The sequence below is a fragment of the Aquarana catesbeiana genome, linkage group LG01 (genome assembly GCF_042186555.1).
Source record: "Aquarana catesbeiana isolate 2022-GZ linkage group LG01, ASM4218655v1, whole genome shotgun sequence".
NCBI classification, from domain to species: domain Eukaryota; kingdom Metazoa; phylum Chordata; class Amphibia; order Anura; family Ranidae; genus Aquarana; species Aquarana catesbeiana.
Genome location: NC_133324.1, coordinates 980,328,172 through 980,344,488, shown reverse-complemented (window position 1 = coordinate 980,344,488; position 16,317 = coordinate 980,328,172). Strand labels below are relative to the sequence as shown.

At 46.6% G+C, this 16,317-nt stretch overlaps 1 protein-coding gene across 1 annotated transcript in view; it reads right to left on the bottom strand.

Moving 5' to 3' along the window:
* The window catches only part of LOC141129008 (uncharacterized), a 57,945-nt gene that overhangs the window by 26,216 nt on the left and 15,412 nt on the right, over positions 1 to 16,317 (bottom strand). Inside the window, exon 2 of the mRNA XM_073616731.1 lies at positions 8,396 to 8,668. Coding sequence (XP_073472832.1) covers positions 8,396 to 8,668 — 273 coding nt within the window. The remainder of the gene's footprint in view (positions 1 to 8,395; positions 8,669 to 16,317) is intronic.

Sequence of the window (16,317 nt, the reverse complement as noted above, 5' to 3'; positions counted from 1 at the left end):
CAAGGGTTATAGGGCCCCCTAGACATGAAGAAATGGCCTATCCGGTACAGCTCCTTGTCAAGCCACCACTGGAAGGCCTTAATGTCTAATCCTGGAGGGAATTTCGGGTTACAGAACAAGTGTGACAGGGGTTTCGTTGCAGATTAGAGGTTTGGATTTGATCTGTTTGTCCCACATCGTGAAGGAGTGTGAGAGTGTAGGGGCAAAATGGGGGTCTATTTTTGGGGAGAGTCCAGAGTAAAAAATCTAGGGTGTGTTGGGGGACCGCTTGACATTCTATCTGTATAAAATCTGGTTTTCCCATGTTAGAATAAATCCCAGAGAGCTGTGCTAGTCTGGCTGCCAGGTAGTATCTGTGAAGATGAGGGAGGCCCAGCCCGCCCTGTCGTGATAGATACAAGGTCTGTTTTAGCCTGTATCCTGAGCCCCCCCCCCCCCCAAATAAAATTTTAGGATTTTGCTCTGGAAGGACTGAACGTGAACCCTCTTCAATGGGATGGGAAGGGCTCGGAAAAGGTAGAGTAGTCTAGGCATCAACGTCATCTTCACTGCATTTACTCTTCCTAGCCAGGACAAATTTTGTTTGGACCAGGATTGTATGTCTTGTTCTAGTTTATGGTACATGAGGGGATAGTTTTTGGTGTAGAGAGATTCAAATTTGGGGGTCAGGGAGATGCCTAGATATTTGAAGGCTGATTCATTCCAGTCAAACTGAAAGTTTAGTATCAGTAGGGAGACCGTCTCAGGGTTAAGGGAAATGTTAAGGGCTTTGGGATTTAGAGTAGTTTATCTGGAGGCCAGATATGTTCACAAAAGAGGATAAAGTTTTGCATAGGTTGGGTAGGGATGTAAGGGGAGAGGTGATATAAAGTATTAGGTCATCAGTGAATAGACCACATTTGTGCTCCTGGGTTCCGCAGGAAACCCCCCTAATGTCTGGATTCACTAGAATCTCTATTGCTAATGTCTCAATGGCTATGGCAAACACTGGGGGGGATAAAGGGCAACCCTGCCTCATGCCTCTAGCGATGCGGATCGGGGAGGAGTGGTATCCTAGTAATCTAATAAGTGCTGTTGGTCAGGAATATAGAGCCTTAATAGTTCCTAGAAAGCGTTCACCAAACCCCCAGTGGTCTAATAGTGAGAAAATATACTGCCAGGATACTGAGTCAAACGCTTTTTGTATATCCAGGGAGAGTAACATTCCCTGTTGTCTGACACCCCCCCGGCCAGTTCGTCTGTAGGATAGATGCAATGTCTATGGTTCGTCTGGTTTGGTCAGGTCCCCGTCTACCTGGTATGAAACCCACCTGATCTTTGTGGATATAGGATTTGATAAAGGAGTTTAGCCTGTTAGCGAGGATTTTAGTGAGGATTTTCAAGTCATTATTTATTCATGAAATTGGTCTGTAACTCCTTACCCCTTTGTAATTTTTCTCTTGTTTCGGGATAACAGTGATGAAGGCCGTATTTAGGTCGGGGTTGAGGGGAGAGCCAGTCGCCTTTTTATTAAAGAATTTGGTAAAGTAGGGAGCCAAGGTCTCTGCAAATGTTTTATAGTAGGGCACCGATAGCCTGTCCAGTCCTGGGGCCGATCCCCTCTTAAGGTTTTTTATGACCTCTAAAGTTTCTTCCACTGAAATTCGGTCCTCCATAATAGATTTGTGTTTTTCAGAGAGTTGTGGAATGGGGAGGGTGTCCATAAATTGTGAGTAGGGATGAGCTTCGAGTTCGAGTCGAACTCATGTTCTACTCGAACATTGGCTGTTCGCAAGTTCGCCGAACAGCGAACAATTTGGGGTGTTCGCGGCAAATTCGAATGCCGCGGAACACCCTTTAAAAGTCTATGGGAGAAATCAAAAGTGCTAATTTTAAAGGCTTATATGCAAGTTATTGTCATAAAAAGTGTTTGGGGACCTGGGTCCTGCCCCAGGGGACATGGATCAATGCAAAAAAAAGTTTTAAAAACGGACATTTTTTCAGGAACAGTGATTTTATTAATGCTTAAAGTCAAACAATAAAAGTGTAATATCCCTTTAAATTTCGTACCTGGGGGGTGTCTATAGTATGCCTGTAAAGGGGCGCATGTTTCCTGTGTTTAGAACAGTCTGACAGCAAAATGACATTTGGAAGGAAAAAACTCATTTAAAACTACCCGCGGCTATTGCATTGCCGACAATACACATAGAAGTTCATTGATAAAAACGGCATGGGAATTCCCCACAGGGCAACCCCGAACCAAAATAAAAAAAAAAAAGATGTGGGGGTCCCCCTAAATTCCATACCAGACCCTTCAGGTCTGGTATGGATTTTAAGGGGAACCCCGCGCCAAAAAAAAAAAAACGGCGTGGGGTCCCCCCAAAAATCCATACCAGACCCTTATCCGAGCACGCAACCTGGCAGGCCGCAGGAAAAGAGGGGGGGACGAGAGTGCGGCCCCCCCCCTCCTGAACCGTACCAGGCCACATGCCCTCAACATTGGGAGGGTGCTTTGGGGTAGCCCCCCAAAACACCTTGTCCCCATGTTGATGAAGACAAGGGCCTCATCCCCACAACCCTGGCCGGTGGTTGTGGGGGTCTGCGGGCGGGGGGCTTATCGGAATCTGGAAGCCCCCTTTAACAAGGGGACCCCCAGATCCCGGCCCCCCCGTGTGAAATGGTAAGGGGGTACTTACCCCTACCATTTCACTAAAAAACTGTCTTCTTCTTCTTCTGGTTCTTCTGGCTCTTCTGGTTCTTCCTCCGGCGTTCTCGTCCAGCATCTTCTCCGCGGCGTCTTCTATCTTCTTCTCCTCGGGCCGCTCCGCACCCATGGCATGAGGGGGGAGGCTCCCGCTCTTCTCTTCATCTTCTTCATCTTCTTCTTCATCTTCTTCTTCATCTTCTTCTTCATCTTCTTCATGTCTTCTCCGGGCCGCTCCGCAGCCATGCTGTGGCATGGAGGGAGGCTCCCGCTGTGTGACGGCGTCTCTTGGTCTGACGGTTCTTAAATAACGGGGGGCGGGGCCATCCGGTGACCCCGCCCCCCTCTGACGCACGGTGACTTGAGGGACTTCCCTGTGACGTCACGGGGAATGCCACAGGGAAGTCCCGTCATGTCACCGTGCGTCAGAGGGGGGCGGGGTCACCGGGTGGCCCCGCCCCCCGTTATTTAAGAACCGTCAGACGAAGAGACGCCGTCACACAGCGGGAGCCTCCCTCCATGCCACAGCATGGCTGCGGAGCGGCCCGGAGAAGACATGAAGAAGAGAAGAAGGAAGAAGAGAAGAAGAAGAAGAAGATGAAGAAGAAGATGAAGAAGAGAAGAAGATGAAGAGAAGAGCGGGAGCCTCCCCCCTCATGCCATGGGTGTGGAGCGGCCCGAGGAGAAGAAGATAGAAGACGCCGCGGAGAAGATGCTGGACGAGAACGCCGGAGGAAGAACCAGAAGAGCCAGAAGAACCAGAAGAAGAAGAAGATGAAGGAAGAAAGAAGAAGCATTTAAATAAAGGAATTGTCAAAAACTGTCTCTTGTCATTTTTAACATTTTTGACAGTTTTTTAGTGAAATGGTAGGGGTAAGTACCCCCTTACCATTTCACACAGGGGGGGGGGCCGGGATCTGGGGGTCCCCTTGTTAAAGGGGGCTTCCAGATTCCGATAAGCCCCCCGCCCGCAGACCCCCACAACCACCGGCCAGGGTTGTGGGGATGAGGCCCTTGTCTTCATCAACATGGGGACAAGGTGTTTTGGGGGGCTACCCCAAAGCACCCTCCCAATGTTGAGGGCATGTGGCCTGGTACGGTTCAGGAGGGGGGGGGCCGCACTCTCGTCCCCCCCTCTTTTCCTGCGGCCTGCCAGGTTGCGTGCTCGGATAAGGGTCTGGTATGGATTTTTGGGGGGACCCCACGCCTTTTTTTTTTTTTTTTGGCGCGGGGTTCCCCTTAAAATCCATACCAGACCTGAAGGGTCTGGTATGGAATTTAGGGGGAACCCCACGTCAATTTTTTTTTAAAATTTTGGCTGGGGTTCCCCTTAATATCCATACCAGACCTGAAGGGCCTTGTATGGAATTTAGGGGGACTCCCACATCATTTTTTTTTTTAAATTTTGGTTCGGGGTTGCCCTGTGGGGAATTCCCATGCCGTTTTTATCAATGAACTTCTATGTGCATTGTCGGCAATGCAATAGCCGCGGTAGTTTTAAATGTGTTTTTTCCTTCAAAATGTCACTTTGCTGTCAGACTGTTCTAAACACGGGAAACATGCGCCCCTTTACAGGCATACTATAGACACCCCCCAGGTATGAAATTTAAAGGGATATTACACTTTTATTGTTTGACTTTAAGCATTATTAAAATCACTGCTCCTGAAAAAACGGCCGTTTTTAAAACTTTTTTTTGCATCGATTCATGTCCCCTGGGGGAGGACCCGGGTCCCCAAACACTTTTATTGACAATAACTTGCATATTAGCCTTTAAAATTAGCACTTTTGATTATTCATGTTCGTGTCCCATAGACTTTAACGGCGTTCGCGTGTTCGAACGAATTTTTTTCCTGTTCGCATGTTCTGGTGCGAACCGAACAGGGGGGTGTTCGGCTCATCCCTAATTGTGAGATGGAGCTATCAGAGCCCTTCTGGTTGTCGCTATAGAGTTTATGATAAAATTCCCTGAATGCTAAAAGGATTTTGGTGGGGTCAGAGGTAGTAATCTGGTTATGTGTTCGTATCCTAGGGAGTGCGTCTTGGGGGCGAGTTTGTTGGCCAACATTGTGCCTAGTCTGTCTTTCTGAGAATAAAACTTTGCTCCACTCCACCGTAATAGTTTCTCAGCTTGAACTGTGAGGGCTAGGTTCAGTTCTAGTCTGGCTGTGTCTAGTTGTGACGCTGGTCGGGTCCCTTTTATGTTGTGCCCGGAGGAAAGCGTACTTTTCTAGTATATCTATGTCTGCCTTCTTTCCTTTCGATGAGATTTGGATGATCTTAACTCTGATGGTGGCTTTATGGGCCGCCCACAGAACTTCTGCCGAGATATCGCCCACATTGTTTAGCGAGAAGTATTCTATTATTGCTTTGTTAATCTCGGTCACTCTAATGGGGTCCGATGGAGGCTAAATGAGTCAATCCTCCATTGAAAATGCTTGGGTCTGTGGGAAACATTATGTAGAGTCACTGTGACGATGGAATGGTCAGAGAGTGTTGTGTCAATGATTTTGGAGCTAGTTATGGTGGGTAGGTTTAGTGAGGGCAATAGGATATGATCTATTCTACCATAGGATTGATGGGGGCTAAAGAAGTGGGTGAAGTCCCTTTTCTTTGGGTTTGATTCACGCCATACATCAGCCAGTCCATGTGCATGGATCAATCTGGCAAATTTTAAACTGGCCCTAGTAGGACGAGTTAAAGTGGGTTTGGATGGGTTGGATTTGTCCAGCCCTTGATCTAGAGCTATTTTGGAGTCTCCTCCGAGTATGGGAGTCCCCTCCAAGAACAAGGGTTGATAACATTGCTTGAAAAAATTTGTATTGACCCTTATTCGGGGGCGTAGTAGGAGACGAAGGAGAATAAATGCCCATTTAATAACCCTTTGACCAGGATGAATCTCCCTTCCGGGTCTTTGAAGTCCATCTGCCAAACAAAGTTGCAGGTTTTGGAAAAGAAGATTGTTACCCCTTTCGACTTGCCTTCTGCCTTTGCCAAGTAAAATAGAGGAAAGTGATGGTGTAAGAATTTGGGGCTGTACCATTCAGGGAAGTGAGTTTCTTGTATCATTACTACGTGTAGCTTGAGGGATTTGTAGCTGTCAAGCAGCTTTCTCCTTTTGAGGGGGGAATTTAGACCTTGATCATTGTGGGCAGCTATTCTGAATGGGAATTTGGGTGGGTCATGCATGGAGAAGAGGAGTGAGTCTGTTGTCAGGCCCTGCGTCACTTACCGTTTGGGAAGTCAAACAATGGACTTGCGACTTGAAGGACCATCTGTGTAGGTCTCCTGTGCGTTTGGGAGCCTTCAAGTAGACCTGATTGGATATTGAGAGAAAAATGATTATTGAGAGATCCAAAAAGTGGGGAGGGGAGGGGGAAGGGGGGGTAGAGAGCAGAGAAGGAAAAAGAGGAGAAGTGACAAGATCATAGTGAGCCTCTTCAGATGTCTAGGGATAGCTCCCTGGGGACAAAGCCATCCCCTGGGGTCTAAACCCAAAAGTTACATCTGCGCAAAGGGGCAGACAACCTATCCCGCAGAGCTTGGAGGATCTGGGGGGATAGGTGGAGGCACATGCTCAGCACCCAGCACCATGGTGTCTGTATATGTAAAAATTAAACAAACCAATAACCCTTTAGGAAACTAAAACTGGCAGATCGCTATCCCAGGTAGGGATTAGTGTCAATCCCCAATAGAAAAGCCATATAGCAAAGTATCCAGCCCAACCCCCCCACAGGTGTGTAAATGGTCCACTTTCATGTCCTAGCCTCTGTTGGAGCAAAAAATGAACTCATATAAAAAAAAAAAAAAAAAGGGGGGGGGGGGGAGCGGGGGGGGGGGGGGTTGTATAACTAGGCATTTATTGACAGTGAGACTCTTCTCAGTCAGTTGGAGAAACAAAAGTGCTATGCACTGGATTAACTCAGGGGTCAACCCACTCCCTCAGAGTCTGCTCATACAGTTTCCAGTGGGGGAGAAAAGTATACAGAGGCAATGATAGTTGCCAATTGGGGAATAAGGGGAGAGGGAATCTGGGGCACCTTGGAGGAGTTATGACTCCTAGTAGTTGGGTAGGAAGTCTCTGGTCATTACTCCCTCTTGGAGTACGGAGAAAAAAGAAAAAAAAAAAAAAAAGGCGCAGAGTCGAAAAGTGCAGGAGACAATTCCGTGCTTAAAGTCGGATTATTGTCCTTTGTTCTCTTTGTCTTCAGCTTGTTCCACATGGTTGTCAGCGGGCTGGTAGGTGAAGGTCGTTTAGCTGGGTTGTAGGCCGGGTTGGAGTCAATATCCGCTTCAAGTGAGATGAGCTTCAGTGAAAGGAGGGTCTTCTCTCCGTCTTGGAAATTAGAGAACGTATAGTGTTTGCTCCTGTAGAAGAATTTGACAGCAAAGGGGAAAGTCCATTAGTATTTAATTTCTTTTTGGGCCAGCACTGTTAGTAAGGGTTTCAGTGCCCTTCTTCTCTGGATTGTGGAGGGAGATAGGTCTGCGAATATTTGTATAGGGTGTCCTTGACATGAGAGTTGTTTCATCACTCTGGACTGCTTCATCACCTCCTCCTTGACTAGGTAGAAGTGTGGCTTAGCAAGCAATGATGTCCCTGGGTGATCCGTCCTTTCTGGGGGGGCCCTAGGGCTCGTTGGACTGTCCAATTCCAGGCGGTGCTGCGGAATGTTCGGGATCAGGGATTTGATTATATCCCTAGTTGCTTGTTAAACCTCAACAATGGACTCCGGGAGACCTCTGATCCTGAAGTTGTATCGTCTGGATCTGTTTTCTAGTTCATCGATTCTGAATAGAGCTGTATCAAGTCTGTCTTGAAGTGTCTGGATGTGATTCGAGTTCTGATTAGTGATAGCTACTGTCATGACAAGTTTTCTGCTCTATGGCTTCCATCCTGGAGCCCAGACTCTGGAAGTCTGCCTTTATGTCCCCAGTTATCTTCGCAGCCGTGGATGCAAGGCCCTTTTCCAGTAAAGCTGACAGTTTCAATAGTAGGTCGTCAGGGTGGAGGCCTGCCTCTGGGGAAAGGTGTGCAGGGAAGAAAACATGGGGTGTGCAGGGGAGAAAACATGGGGTCTCCATAGTGCCTGCTGAGGAACGATTTAGTGGAGGCCGGGGAGGGTGTAATCTGCTGCTGGAGCGTGCTCTGGTTAGTTGGGGTGAAGTTTAGAGACGCCGGGGCCAACACTTGCCTCTGAACAGCGTGGCTCTGCTTCCCTGAAGCATGCTGCTGGGCCGCGGTGGCCATCTTGGTACACCAGGGCGGCGGCGCCTGATCGAATTGCGGCCCAAAATCTCTTCGGATCTGGTTCCCAGACATGCGGTGGGGTTCCCTGGATGCTCAGGGGTCCGGATCGCACGCTGTGGCTCTTTAAAAAAAAAAAAAAAAAAAAAATCGGTCTGTGGTGAGCTGTGTGCGTCGTTGGGGCTGGGTGTGATGGAGCTCTGGCTTAAGCGGCCATCGTGGAGACTCCGCGCATGCGTACTAAGTATCGGATTTTATCTTCAGAGAGAGTCTTATTAACACCATGATAAAACTTTGTGTATTAGTACTGCCTGAAGAAGGGTGTACACCCTGAAACTTGTCCTGATTTGGAGGTTATTGCAGATAAAAAAAAAAAAAAAGGAAGTGCATCGCTGACATTACTCAATTCCAATTAGATTGTAACCGGTGTGGTAAGATGAAGACAAAACAGGGTGACCTTACATACCTTGTTAAGCTCGGTTTGTTTATTACAGTTAGTCCTCTGTCCTCCAAAAACTTTGCAATGTCTTCCAATATTTCTGGATTGAATTGTTCTTCTAATTGTCTGGAAGGGACCGCACAACATTTGGCTGATTTGAATAGTTTGTCTCGAGCCCCAGAAATGGCGGCTTTGATTTCCTCATCAGGGGCCTCATTCATACAAACCCTTCTAAGGTGAGTGCAAAGGAAAGTCTCCACTTTAAAGAAAATGGGACACATAAGAGGAGATCTTCTTACCCTGAAAAGTGGAAAGACACATAGAAAAGGAGAGAAGACGGTAAATTGGTAAATGGTTTAAAACCTTGCAAAACAAACAAAAGCAGCACTCCATCCTTTTCAGGCCATTAGTCCAAAATTCTGTTTTAGAAATTCTCATATGCCAACAACTAAGTGTGTAAATCTGACCATTCTGCTCTTTATCAATTTAGCAATTAACTTGCAACAATTCAGTAGCAGCTTTATACCCTGCTTCCCCGAAAATAAGACCTAGCGTGATTGTTGGTGAGGCTGCAATATAAGCCCTACCCCCCAAATAAGACATAGTTAAAGTCCTTGTAGGTCTTATTTTCAGGATAGGGCTTATTTTCGGGGAAACAGGGTAGCTTTTATATATATATATATCTCAATTAGCAGCAATGATAGCAGATAACTGGTAGCAAAACAGTTGAGCAATTAACAGCAGTTATGGAGGGGGGGATATTAGTTGATGGGAGTCTCCTGAGGGGGGAGGGGGATGAGGAGGGGAGAAAGAGAGAGAGAGAGAGGGCTACCAGATCTGAGATGGGAGATTTTTTTTTTTATTTATTATCATTTGTGGGGCTATTTTATGTATTGTGTAGTTTTGCTGTATCTGAACAAGATGAATGTGAAATGTGTCTGCTGTATTAATGTAAAAAAAAAAAAAAAAAAATTATAATAAAGATTACTAAATTTAAAGCTGGCCATACACTATACAATCTGATTGCTCAGTTTAAAATAAAAAAAAAAAATCTTACTTAAGAACAAGCCTAAACCTGCCATTAGATTAAAAGATAACCCCCCCCACTATGAGAACTTCCCCTACAAATGTAAAGACCATTTTCATTACACATTTGCAATGTGGATAATTATATACATTATATAAAATTTTAAGATTGGGGTGATCAGACTCAAGTGATAGGTGCGTTTCCAGTGAGTACACCGGTCCAAAACTGTATTTTAAGGGCGTGGTAGCCCACTTTTTTTTTTTAATAAAGGGGTTCACAAAGACATGAGTATCCCACGCAGGGGGTTCCACCATTACTGGATCTTACAGACTCCAAATGCTTCAGCCTCCTGGCTTAGGTTATTGCCGGCTGCTTCAGGCCTGTAGCCTAGGCCTTAGGTCTGCTCCTTAGAACAAAAGAGTTTCCTAGAGTGAAGTTCTCTCCTAGCTTATTCCTGATCAGCGCCTTACTAACGACGTGGAGGGGCTCATTTGCCAAGACTTGAGAGGCCGAGACACTTAGAGACCTCCACCTCAGAGGCAACTGACAAAACTTGTGTCTCCCCATGAGCACTGCAAATCGCATGTGTCACCCTCATCCTCTCATTTTCAGCAACACTGAGCCCTTCCAAGTCCCTATCCATCATCCCACCATCCTGACACTCAACATTACTCATCTCTTTTGCTGTGGACATAACCTCTGCTATGTATGCTCCTTTCCCGATCCTTTCAACTGGAGAGGGTTAACTTCTACAAAAGCCAACACACCTGTGTCTACTGGCCCTGCCGCCTCTCCATTTGTCACAGCAGCAATAGTGTCCACCTTACTATTACCTTCAGAAATGTCTTTCCACCACCTTTATGGTGAGACTATCGCAGTCTATCCTGTCTGTGCTCCACTCACCAGCACTCCGTAGTACGGCTCCCTCTGCCCATGGAGACACAGGTGGACAGAGAGGTTTAGTAGCAGGCATCCTGCACCAGTCACTGTCACCCACATCACATTGTGATCATTCATCCTCCATCATTTCAGCTGTTTTCCCCATTGTGTCCCACCTGAGCAGTATCAGAGCTGTCCTGGACCCCCGCCGGCTCCAACACAGGGGGTCCTCGTGAGATTTCCAGGGACAACTCTGCGGCACCGCCTGTGGTTGCTATGGAAAAACCATCATCAACATTGTCAGAAATACATTCCTCATTATCATTCCTGACTCTCATAGGCTGTCCCAGATCATTACCAGCTTGAGCCTGTGGGATATTTATTACATCACTTTTTACTTTATAAGACTCTCTCTCACCCGCCGGGGTGGCTACACAGTCATCCTGGGAGACCTCAAGCTCAGACACCATGAGCTCCTGGGAGGTCTCCAGGGACAACCCCGTTACACCTGTCATGGTTGCTAGGGGCAATGGCACATATCTCTCAGTGGTCACCCCTGACATATATACTTCAGCACTCTGCTGAATCAGTCCTGTCCTTTGCACAGAACCATTTTCCCCTTTTAAACCCCAACATAGACGGAAATGGATCACCATTTTCAGAATTGTTAGTACATACCACATCATTAGGTTTACCTTTAACCCTTGTCTCTCTGCTACAAAGAGCATTGCATGGAGACAAGTCCTTATCAGTCCTCAAGCATGCTGCAGGTTCAGATTTAAACTGGGCTTTGCTACTAGACGGGGTATTCATTTTCATCAAGTCTCTGAAAGCAGATTTTCTCACTGGACTTCCTCCCACTTCACAGGGAATAGTCCCAGGATCTCTCTCTCTCTCTCTCACACATTTGTAAGTCTTACCAATCCAGTTGTCAGGTGTGGAAAGCTTCCATTGAGGGTGTTGTTCCTTCTTTGCTGTGCTCTCTAATGCCCCCTCATGGACACGGGGCAACATTGCATCTTTCTTGGAATTTCCAACATTCCCTGCAGGCCAAACAGGTTTCCTGTTGCCAGGGGTAACAGCAGACCCACACACATTGTCACACCCCCTTGCAGGATGCTGGATACGGTGCCCTCTTCTCTGGGCTGACCACTTCACACAAGCAGCCATAACTTGAAACCACTGGTTTCTTGTGCTCTCCATCACCCCCTGCAGGCTGAACAAGGGGCAACAACAGACACTTTTACGTGAACCTCTTCACTCAGAATTTGAGCCACATCTCCGCTGTAGCTCCTCCTTTCTGCAAACAGACTTTCTCCGGTTGCAGAACTTTTCCAGTGCTCCATAGACTGGATGTCTTCTAGATAATTATCGGAGTCATCTCACTCATAACCCATCAAGCGGTTCACCCCTTGGTACTCTTGTGTCAGAAAAGGTTGCACCAATTCAGCCTAGCGGTATCTGGGCCACCCTTGGTAGGAAGCAATCATCGCAAATTCATCCAAAAAGTCTTCAACATGTTCAGAAGACGACATAGACCGTATGAAGTCAGCTGGACGGATTTCTGCTTTGTTGCCACGGCAACCGCACCCATCTGCTGACTCTTTGCACTAAGTGACGGCTTGCTTTCCTTTTGTCTTTGCTCCAGTGCCGCCAAATGCATCTTGTACCAGTCTGGGGCTTGTTCTGTCGGTAACAACCCCTCCAGACACAGGGTTCTGTCTCTCATCACAGCAAACAATGGGGGGGATTTACCAAAGGCAAATCCACTTTGCACTACAAGTACACTTGGAAGTTTAGTCGCTGGAGATCTGAGGGGGACATGCAAGGAAAATAAACAGCATTTTAGCTTGTACATGATTGGATGATAAATCAGCAGAGCTTCCCCTCATCTCAGATCTACCCCTCAGATTTACAGGGACTGAACTTCCAAGTGCAATTTTAGGTGCACTTTTCACTTATAGTGCAAAGTGGATTTGTCTTTTTGTAAATAACCCCCATTGCTTCCTTTTTGCATTTTGACCGCCCCATCTCTGCAGTCAGGCCCACAACGTATAACACAGTTCCTTATAAACACAGGAAAATTTGGTGTACTGTCTCTTTAAGACTTGCAAGCAGCAGACTTTCTCATGCAGACTCCACTGGTTCACATGAGCCGCTCCTCACAGCATTGCTGCAAAACAGTTTCTTTCTACTCACCGTTTTTGGTATGTGAGGATCTGGAAGTCTTCCAACTCTGCCCAACATCCAAACTAGCACGGGGTCCACTGCCACATATATATTATATATTATATATCTATATATACACAGTGGGGACGGAAAGTATTCAGACCCCCTTAAATTTTTCACTCTGTTATATTGCAGCCATTTGCTAAAATCATTTAAGTTCATTTTTGTCCTCATTAATGTACACACAACACCCCATATTGTACACACAGCACCCCATATTGTACACACAGCACCCCATATTGTACACACAGCCCCCCATATTGTACACACAGCACCTCATATTGACAGAAAAACACAGAATTGTTGACATTTGTGCAGATTTCACATAGTCCTAAGTATTCAGACCCTTTGCTCAATATTTAATAGAAGCCCCTTTTGATGAGTCTTTTTGGGAAAGATGCAACAAATTTTTCACATCTGGATTTGGGGATCCTCTGCCATTCCTCCTTGCAGATCCTCTCCAGTTCTGTCAGGTTGGATGTAATCGTTGGTGGACGGCCATTTTTAGGTCTCTCCAGAGATGCTCAATTGGGTTTAAGTCAGGGCTCTGGCTGGGCCATTCAAGAACAGTCACGGAGTTGTTGTGAAGCCACTCCGTTATTTTAGCTGTGTGCTTAGGGTCATTGTCTTGTTGGAAGGTAAACCTTCGGCCCAGTCTGAGGTCCTGAGCACTCTGGAGAAGGTTTTTGTCCAGGATATCCCTGTACTTGGCCGCATTCATCTTTCCCTCGATTGCAACCAGTCGTCCTGTCCCTGCAGCTGAAACCCCCCCACAGTATGATGCTGCCACCTCCATGCTTCACTGTTGGGACTATATTGGACAGGTGATGAGCAGTGCCTGGTTTTCTCCACACATACCGCTTAGCATTCAGGCCAAAAAGTTCTATCTTGGTCTCATCAGACCAGAGAATCTTATTTCTCACTATCTTGGAGTCCTTCAGGTGTTTTTTAGCAAACTCCATGCAGGCTTTCATGTGTCTTGCACTGAGGAGAGGCCTCCGTCGGGCCACTCTGCCATAAAGCCCTGACTGGTGGAGGGCTGCAGTGATGGTTGACTTTCTACAACTTTCTCCCATCTCCCGACTGCATCTCTGGAGCTCAGCCACAGTGATCTTTGGGTTCTTCTTTACCTCTCTCACCAAGGCTCTTCTCCCCCGATAGCTCAGTTTGGCCGGACGGCCAGCTCTAGGAAGGGTTCTGGTCGTCCCAAACGTCTTCCATTTAACGATTATGGAGGCCACTGTGCTCTTAGGAACCTTAAGTGCAGCAGAAATTTTTTGTAACCTTGGCCAGATCTGTGCCTTGCCACAATTTTGTCTCTGAGCTCTTCAGGCAGTTCCTTTGACCTCATGATTCTCATTTGCTCTGACATGCACTGTGAGCTGTAAGGTCCTATATAGACAGGTGTGTGGCTTTCCTAATCAAGTCCAATCAGTATAATCAAACACAGCTCAGACTCAAATGAAGGTGTAGAACCATCTCAAGGATGATCAGAAGAAATGGACAGCACCTGAGTTATATATATGAGTGTCACAGCAAAGGGTCTGAATACTTAGGACCATGTGATATTTCAGTTTTTCTTTTTTAATAAATCTGCAAAAATGTCAACAATTCTGTGTTTTTCTGTCAATATGGGGTGCTGTGTGTACAATATGGGGTGCTGTGTGTACATCAATGGGGAAAAAAATAAACTTAAATGATTTTAGCAAATGGCTGCAATTCAGGGGGTCTGAATTCTTTCCGTCCCCACTGTATATTTGAATTTATTAAAACCTCTTTTTTATCCTATTTATGTTTTTGCTTCCGTGTGCCTTATATAAAGTTCTGCCCTTTGCTCTCCTTTTCTCTCCCAGGAGCTCGGCATACCAGAAGACACAAGAGGGAGGCGGCTGAACTGTAGCCAATCCCAGGATAACAAGTACATAGCTAGAGAAAATGAAACTAGCCAATCACACGCTTTCATTTCTCACCAATCACATGATTGTTTTTTCAGGAACCGGAAACTGGAAGGTTTCCATATAGTTTAACCCTTTGGCTGCCAGGCCCTGCACTCCACTTTTTAAACTCGGCTGGCCGGACCATTTTGCTAATTTTCCTATCGATTTTTTAATTTTTCCCTTCCAGCTATCAGAGTTTGTGAAAGACCCCCAAACCAGACATTTCCTGAAAGCACATGACCCGTAGAATAAAAAGAAGGAGCTACTGTTTTTTTAGGCAATATTTGCTCAAACTATAAATGCACATATACCGCGCTGTCTAAAGAACAAGGAAAATAGCAGCCAGCACTGCAGTAGATCAAGTTACAAAATGTGACAAAAAGGTAAAAAAGTGCAGCGCTAACAAGTGAAAGGTCATTAACAGCTTCAGATCCGGGCCATTGCCAAATGACGGCAACAGCGCGGATCTAAATTGCCGGGACGACGTCTATTGACGTCGTCCCCTGCACTAGCGGCCTGCGCGCCCCCTGCAGGGCGCGCGCGGCGCGCTCGGTGATCAGCGAGTCTATGAGACTCGCCTGATCACAGATCAGAGTAAGGGGTTGGTCCCGACCCCTTACCACATGATCAGCTGTCAGCCAATGACAGCTGATCATGTGATGTAAACAGAGCCGGTAATCGGCTATTTTTCCTCCTCGCGCTGACAGCGTGAGGAGGAAAAAAAAAACCCGATCACCGGCAGCTATTACAACACAAAGCAATAGGCAGCAGTGCTGCCTACAAGTGCCCACCAGAGTCACCCATCAGTGCCCACAGTGCCATCAATCAGCGCCACCCATCAGTGCCCACAGTGCCACCCATCAGTGCCACCCATCAGTGCCCACAGTGCCACCCATCAGTGCCACCCATCAGCACCCACATCAGTGCCACCCATCAGCACCCACATCAGTGCAACCTATCAGAGGCCCATCAGTGTCACCTACCAGTGCCCATAAGTGCCAATCAGTGCCACCCATCAGTGCCCCCATCAGTGCCACCCATCAGTGCCCCCCATCAGTGGTACCTATCAGTGCCCATCCGTGCCACCTATCTGTGCCACCCATCCGTGCCACCCATCCGTGCCGCCCATCCGTGGCCATCAGTGCCGCCTTATCTGTCCCCATCAGTACCGCCTTATCTGTCCCCATCAGTACCGCCTTATCTGTCCCCATCAGTGCCGCCTTAACTGTGCCTATCAGTGCCGCCTTATCTGTGCCTATCCGTGCCCATCAGTGCAGCCTATCAGTGCCCACCAGTGCCGCCTCATCAGCGCATATCAATGAAGGAGAAAAATTACCTGTTTGCAAAATTTTATAACAAACTATTAAACATGATTTTTTTTTTTTTTCAAAAATTTCCATCTTTTTTTGTTTGTTTAGCAAAAAATAAAAATCCCAGCTGTGATTAAATACCACCAAAAGAAAGCTCTATTTGTGGGAAAAAAATGATAAAAATTTCATTTGGGTACAGTGTTGTATGACCGCGCAATTGTCATTTAAAGTGCGACAGCGCTGAAAGCTCAAAATTGGTCTGGGCAGGAGGGGGGTTTAAGTGCCCAGTAAGCAAGTGGTTAAACCAATACAAATAATAAAGGTAAACTGGTAATGTAAACTTAGTGAAAAAATGTCCAATAATTTGTAATTGAAACACAAAGGGGGTTATTTACTAAAGGAAAATCCACATTACACTGCAAGTGCACTTGGAAGTAAAGTCGCTGTAGATCCGAGGGGGACATGCAAGGAAAATAAAAAAACAGCATTTTAGCTTGCACATGATTGGATGATCAAATCAGCAGAGCTTCCCCTCATTTCAGATCTTCCCCTCAGATCTCCAGCGGC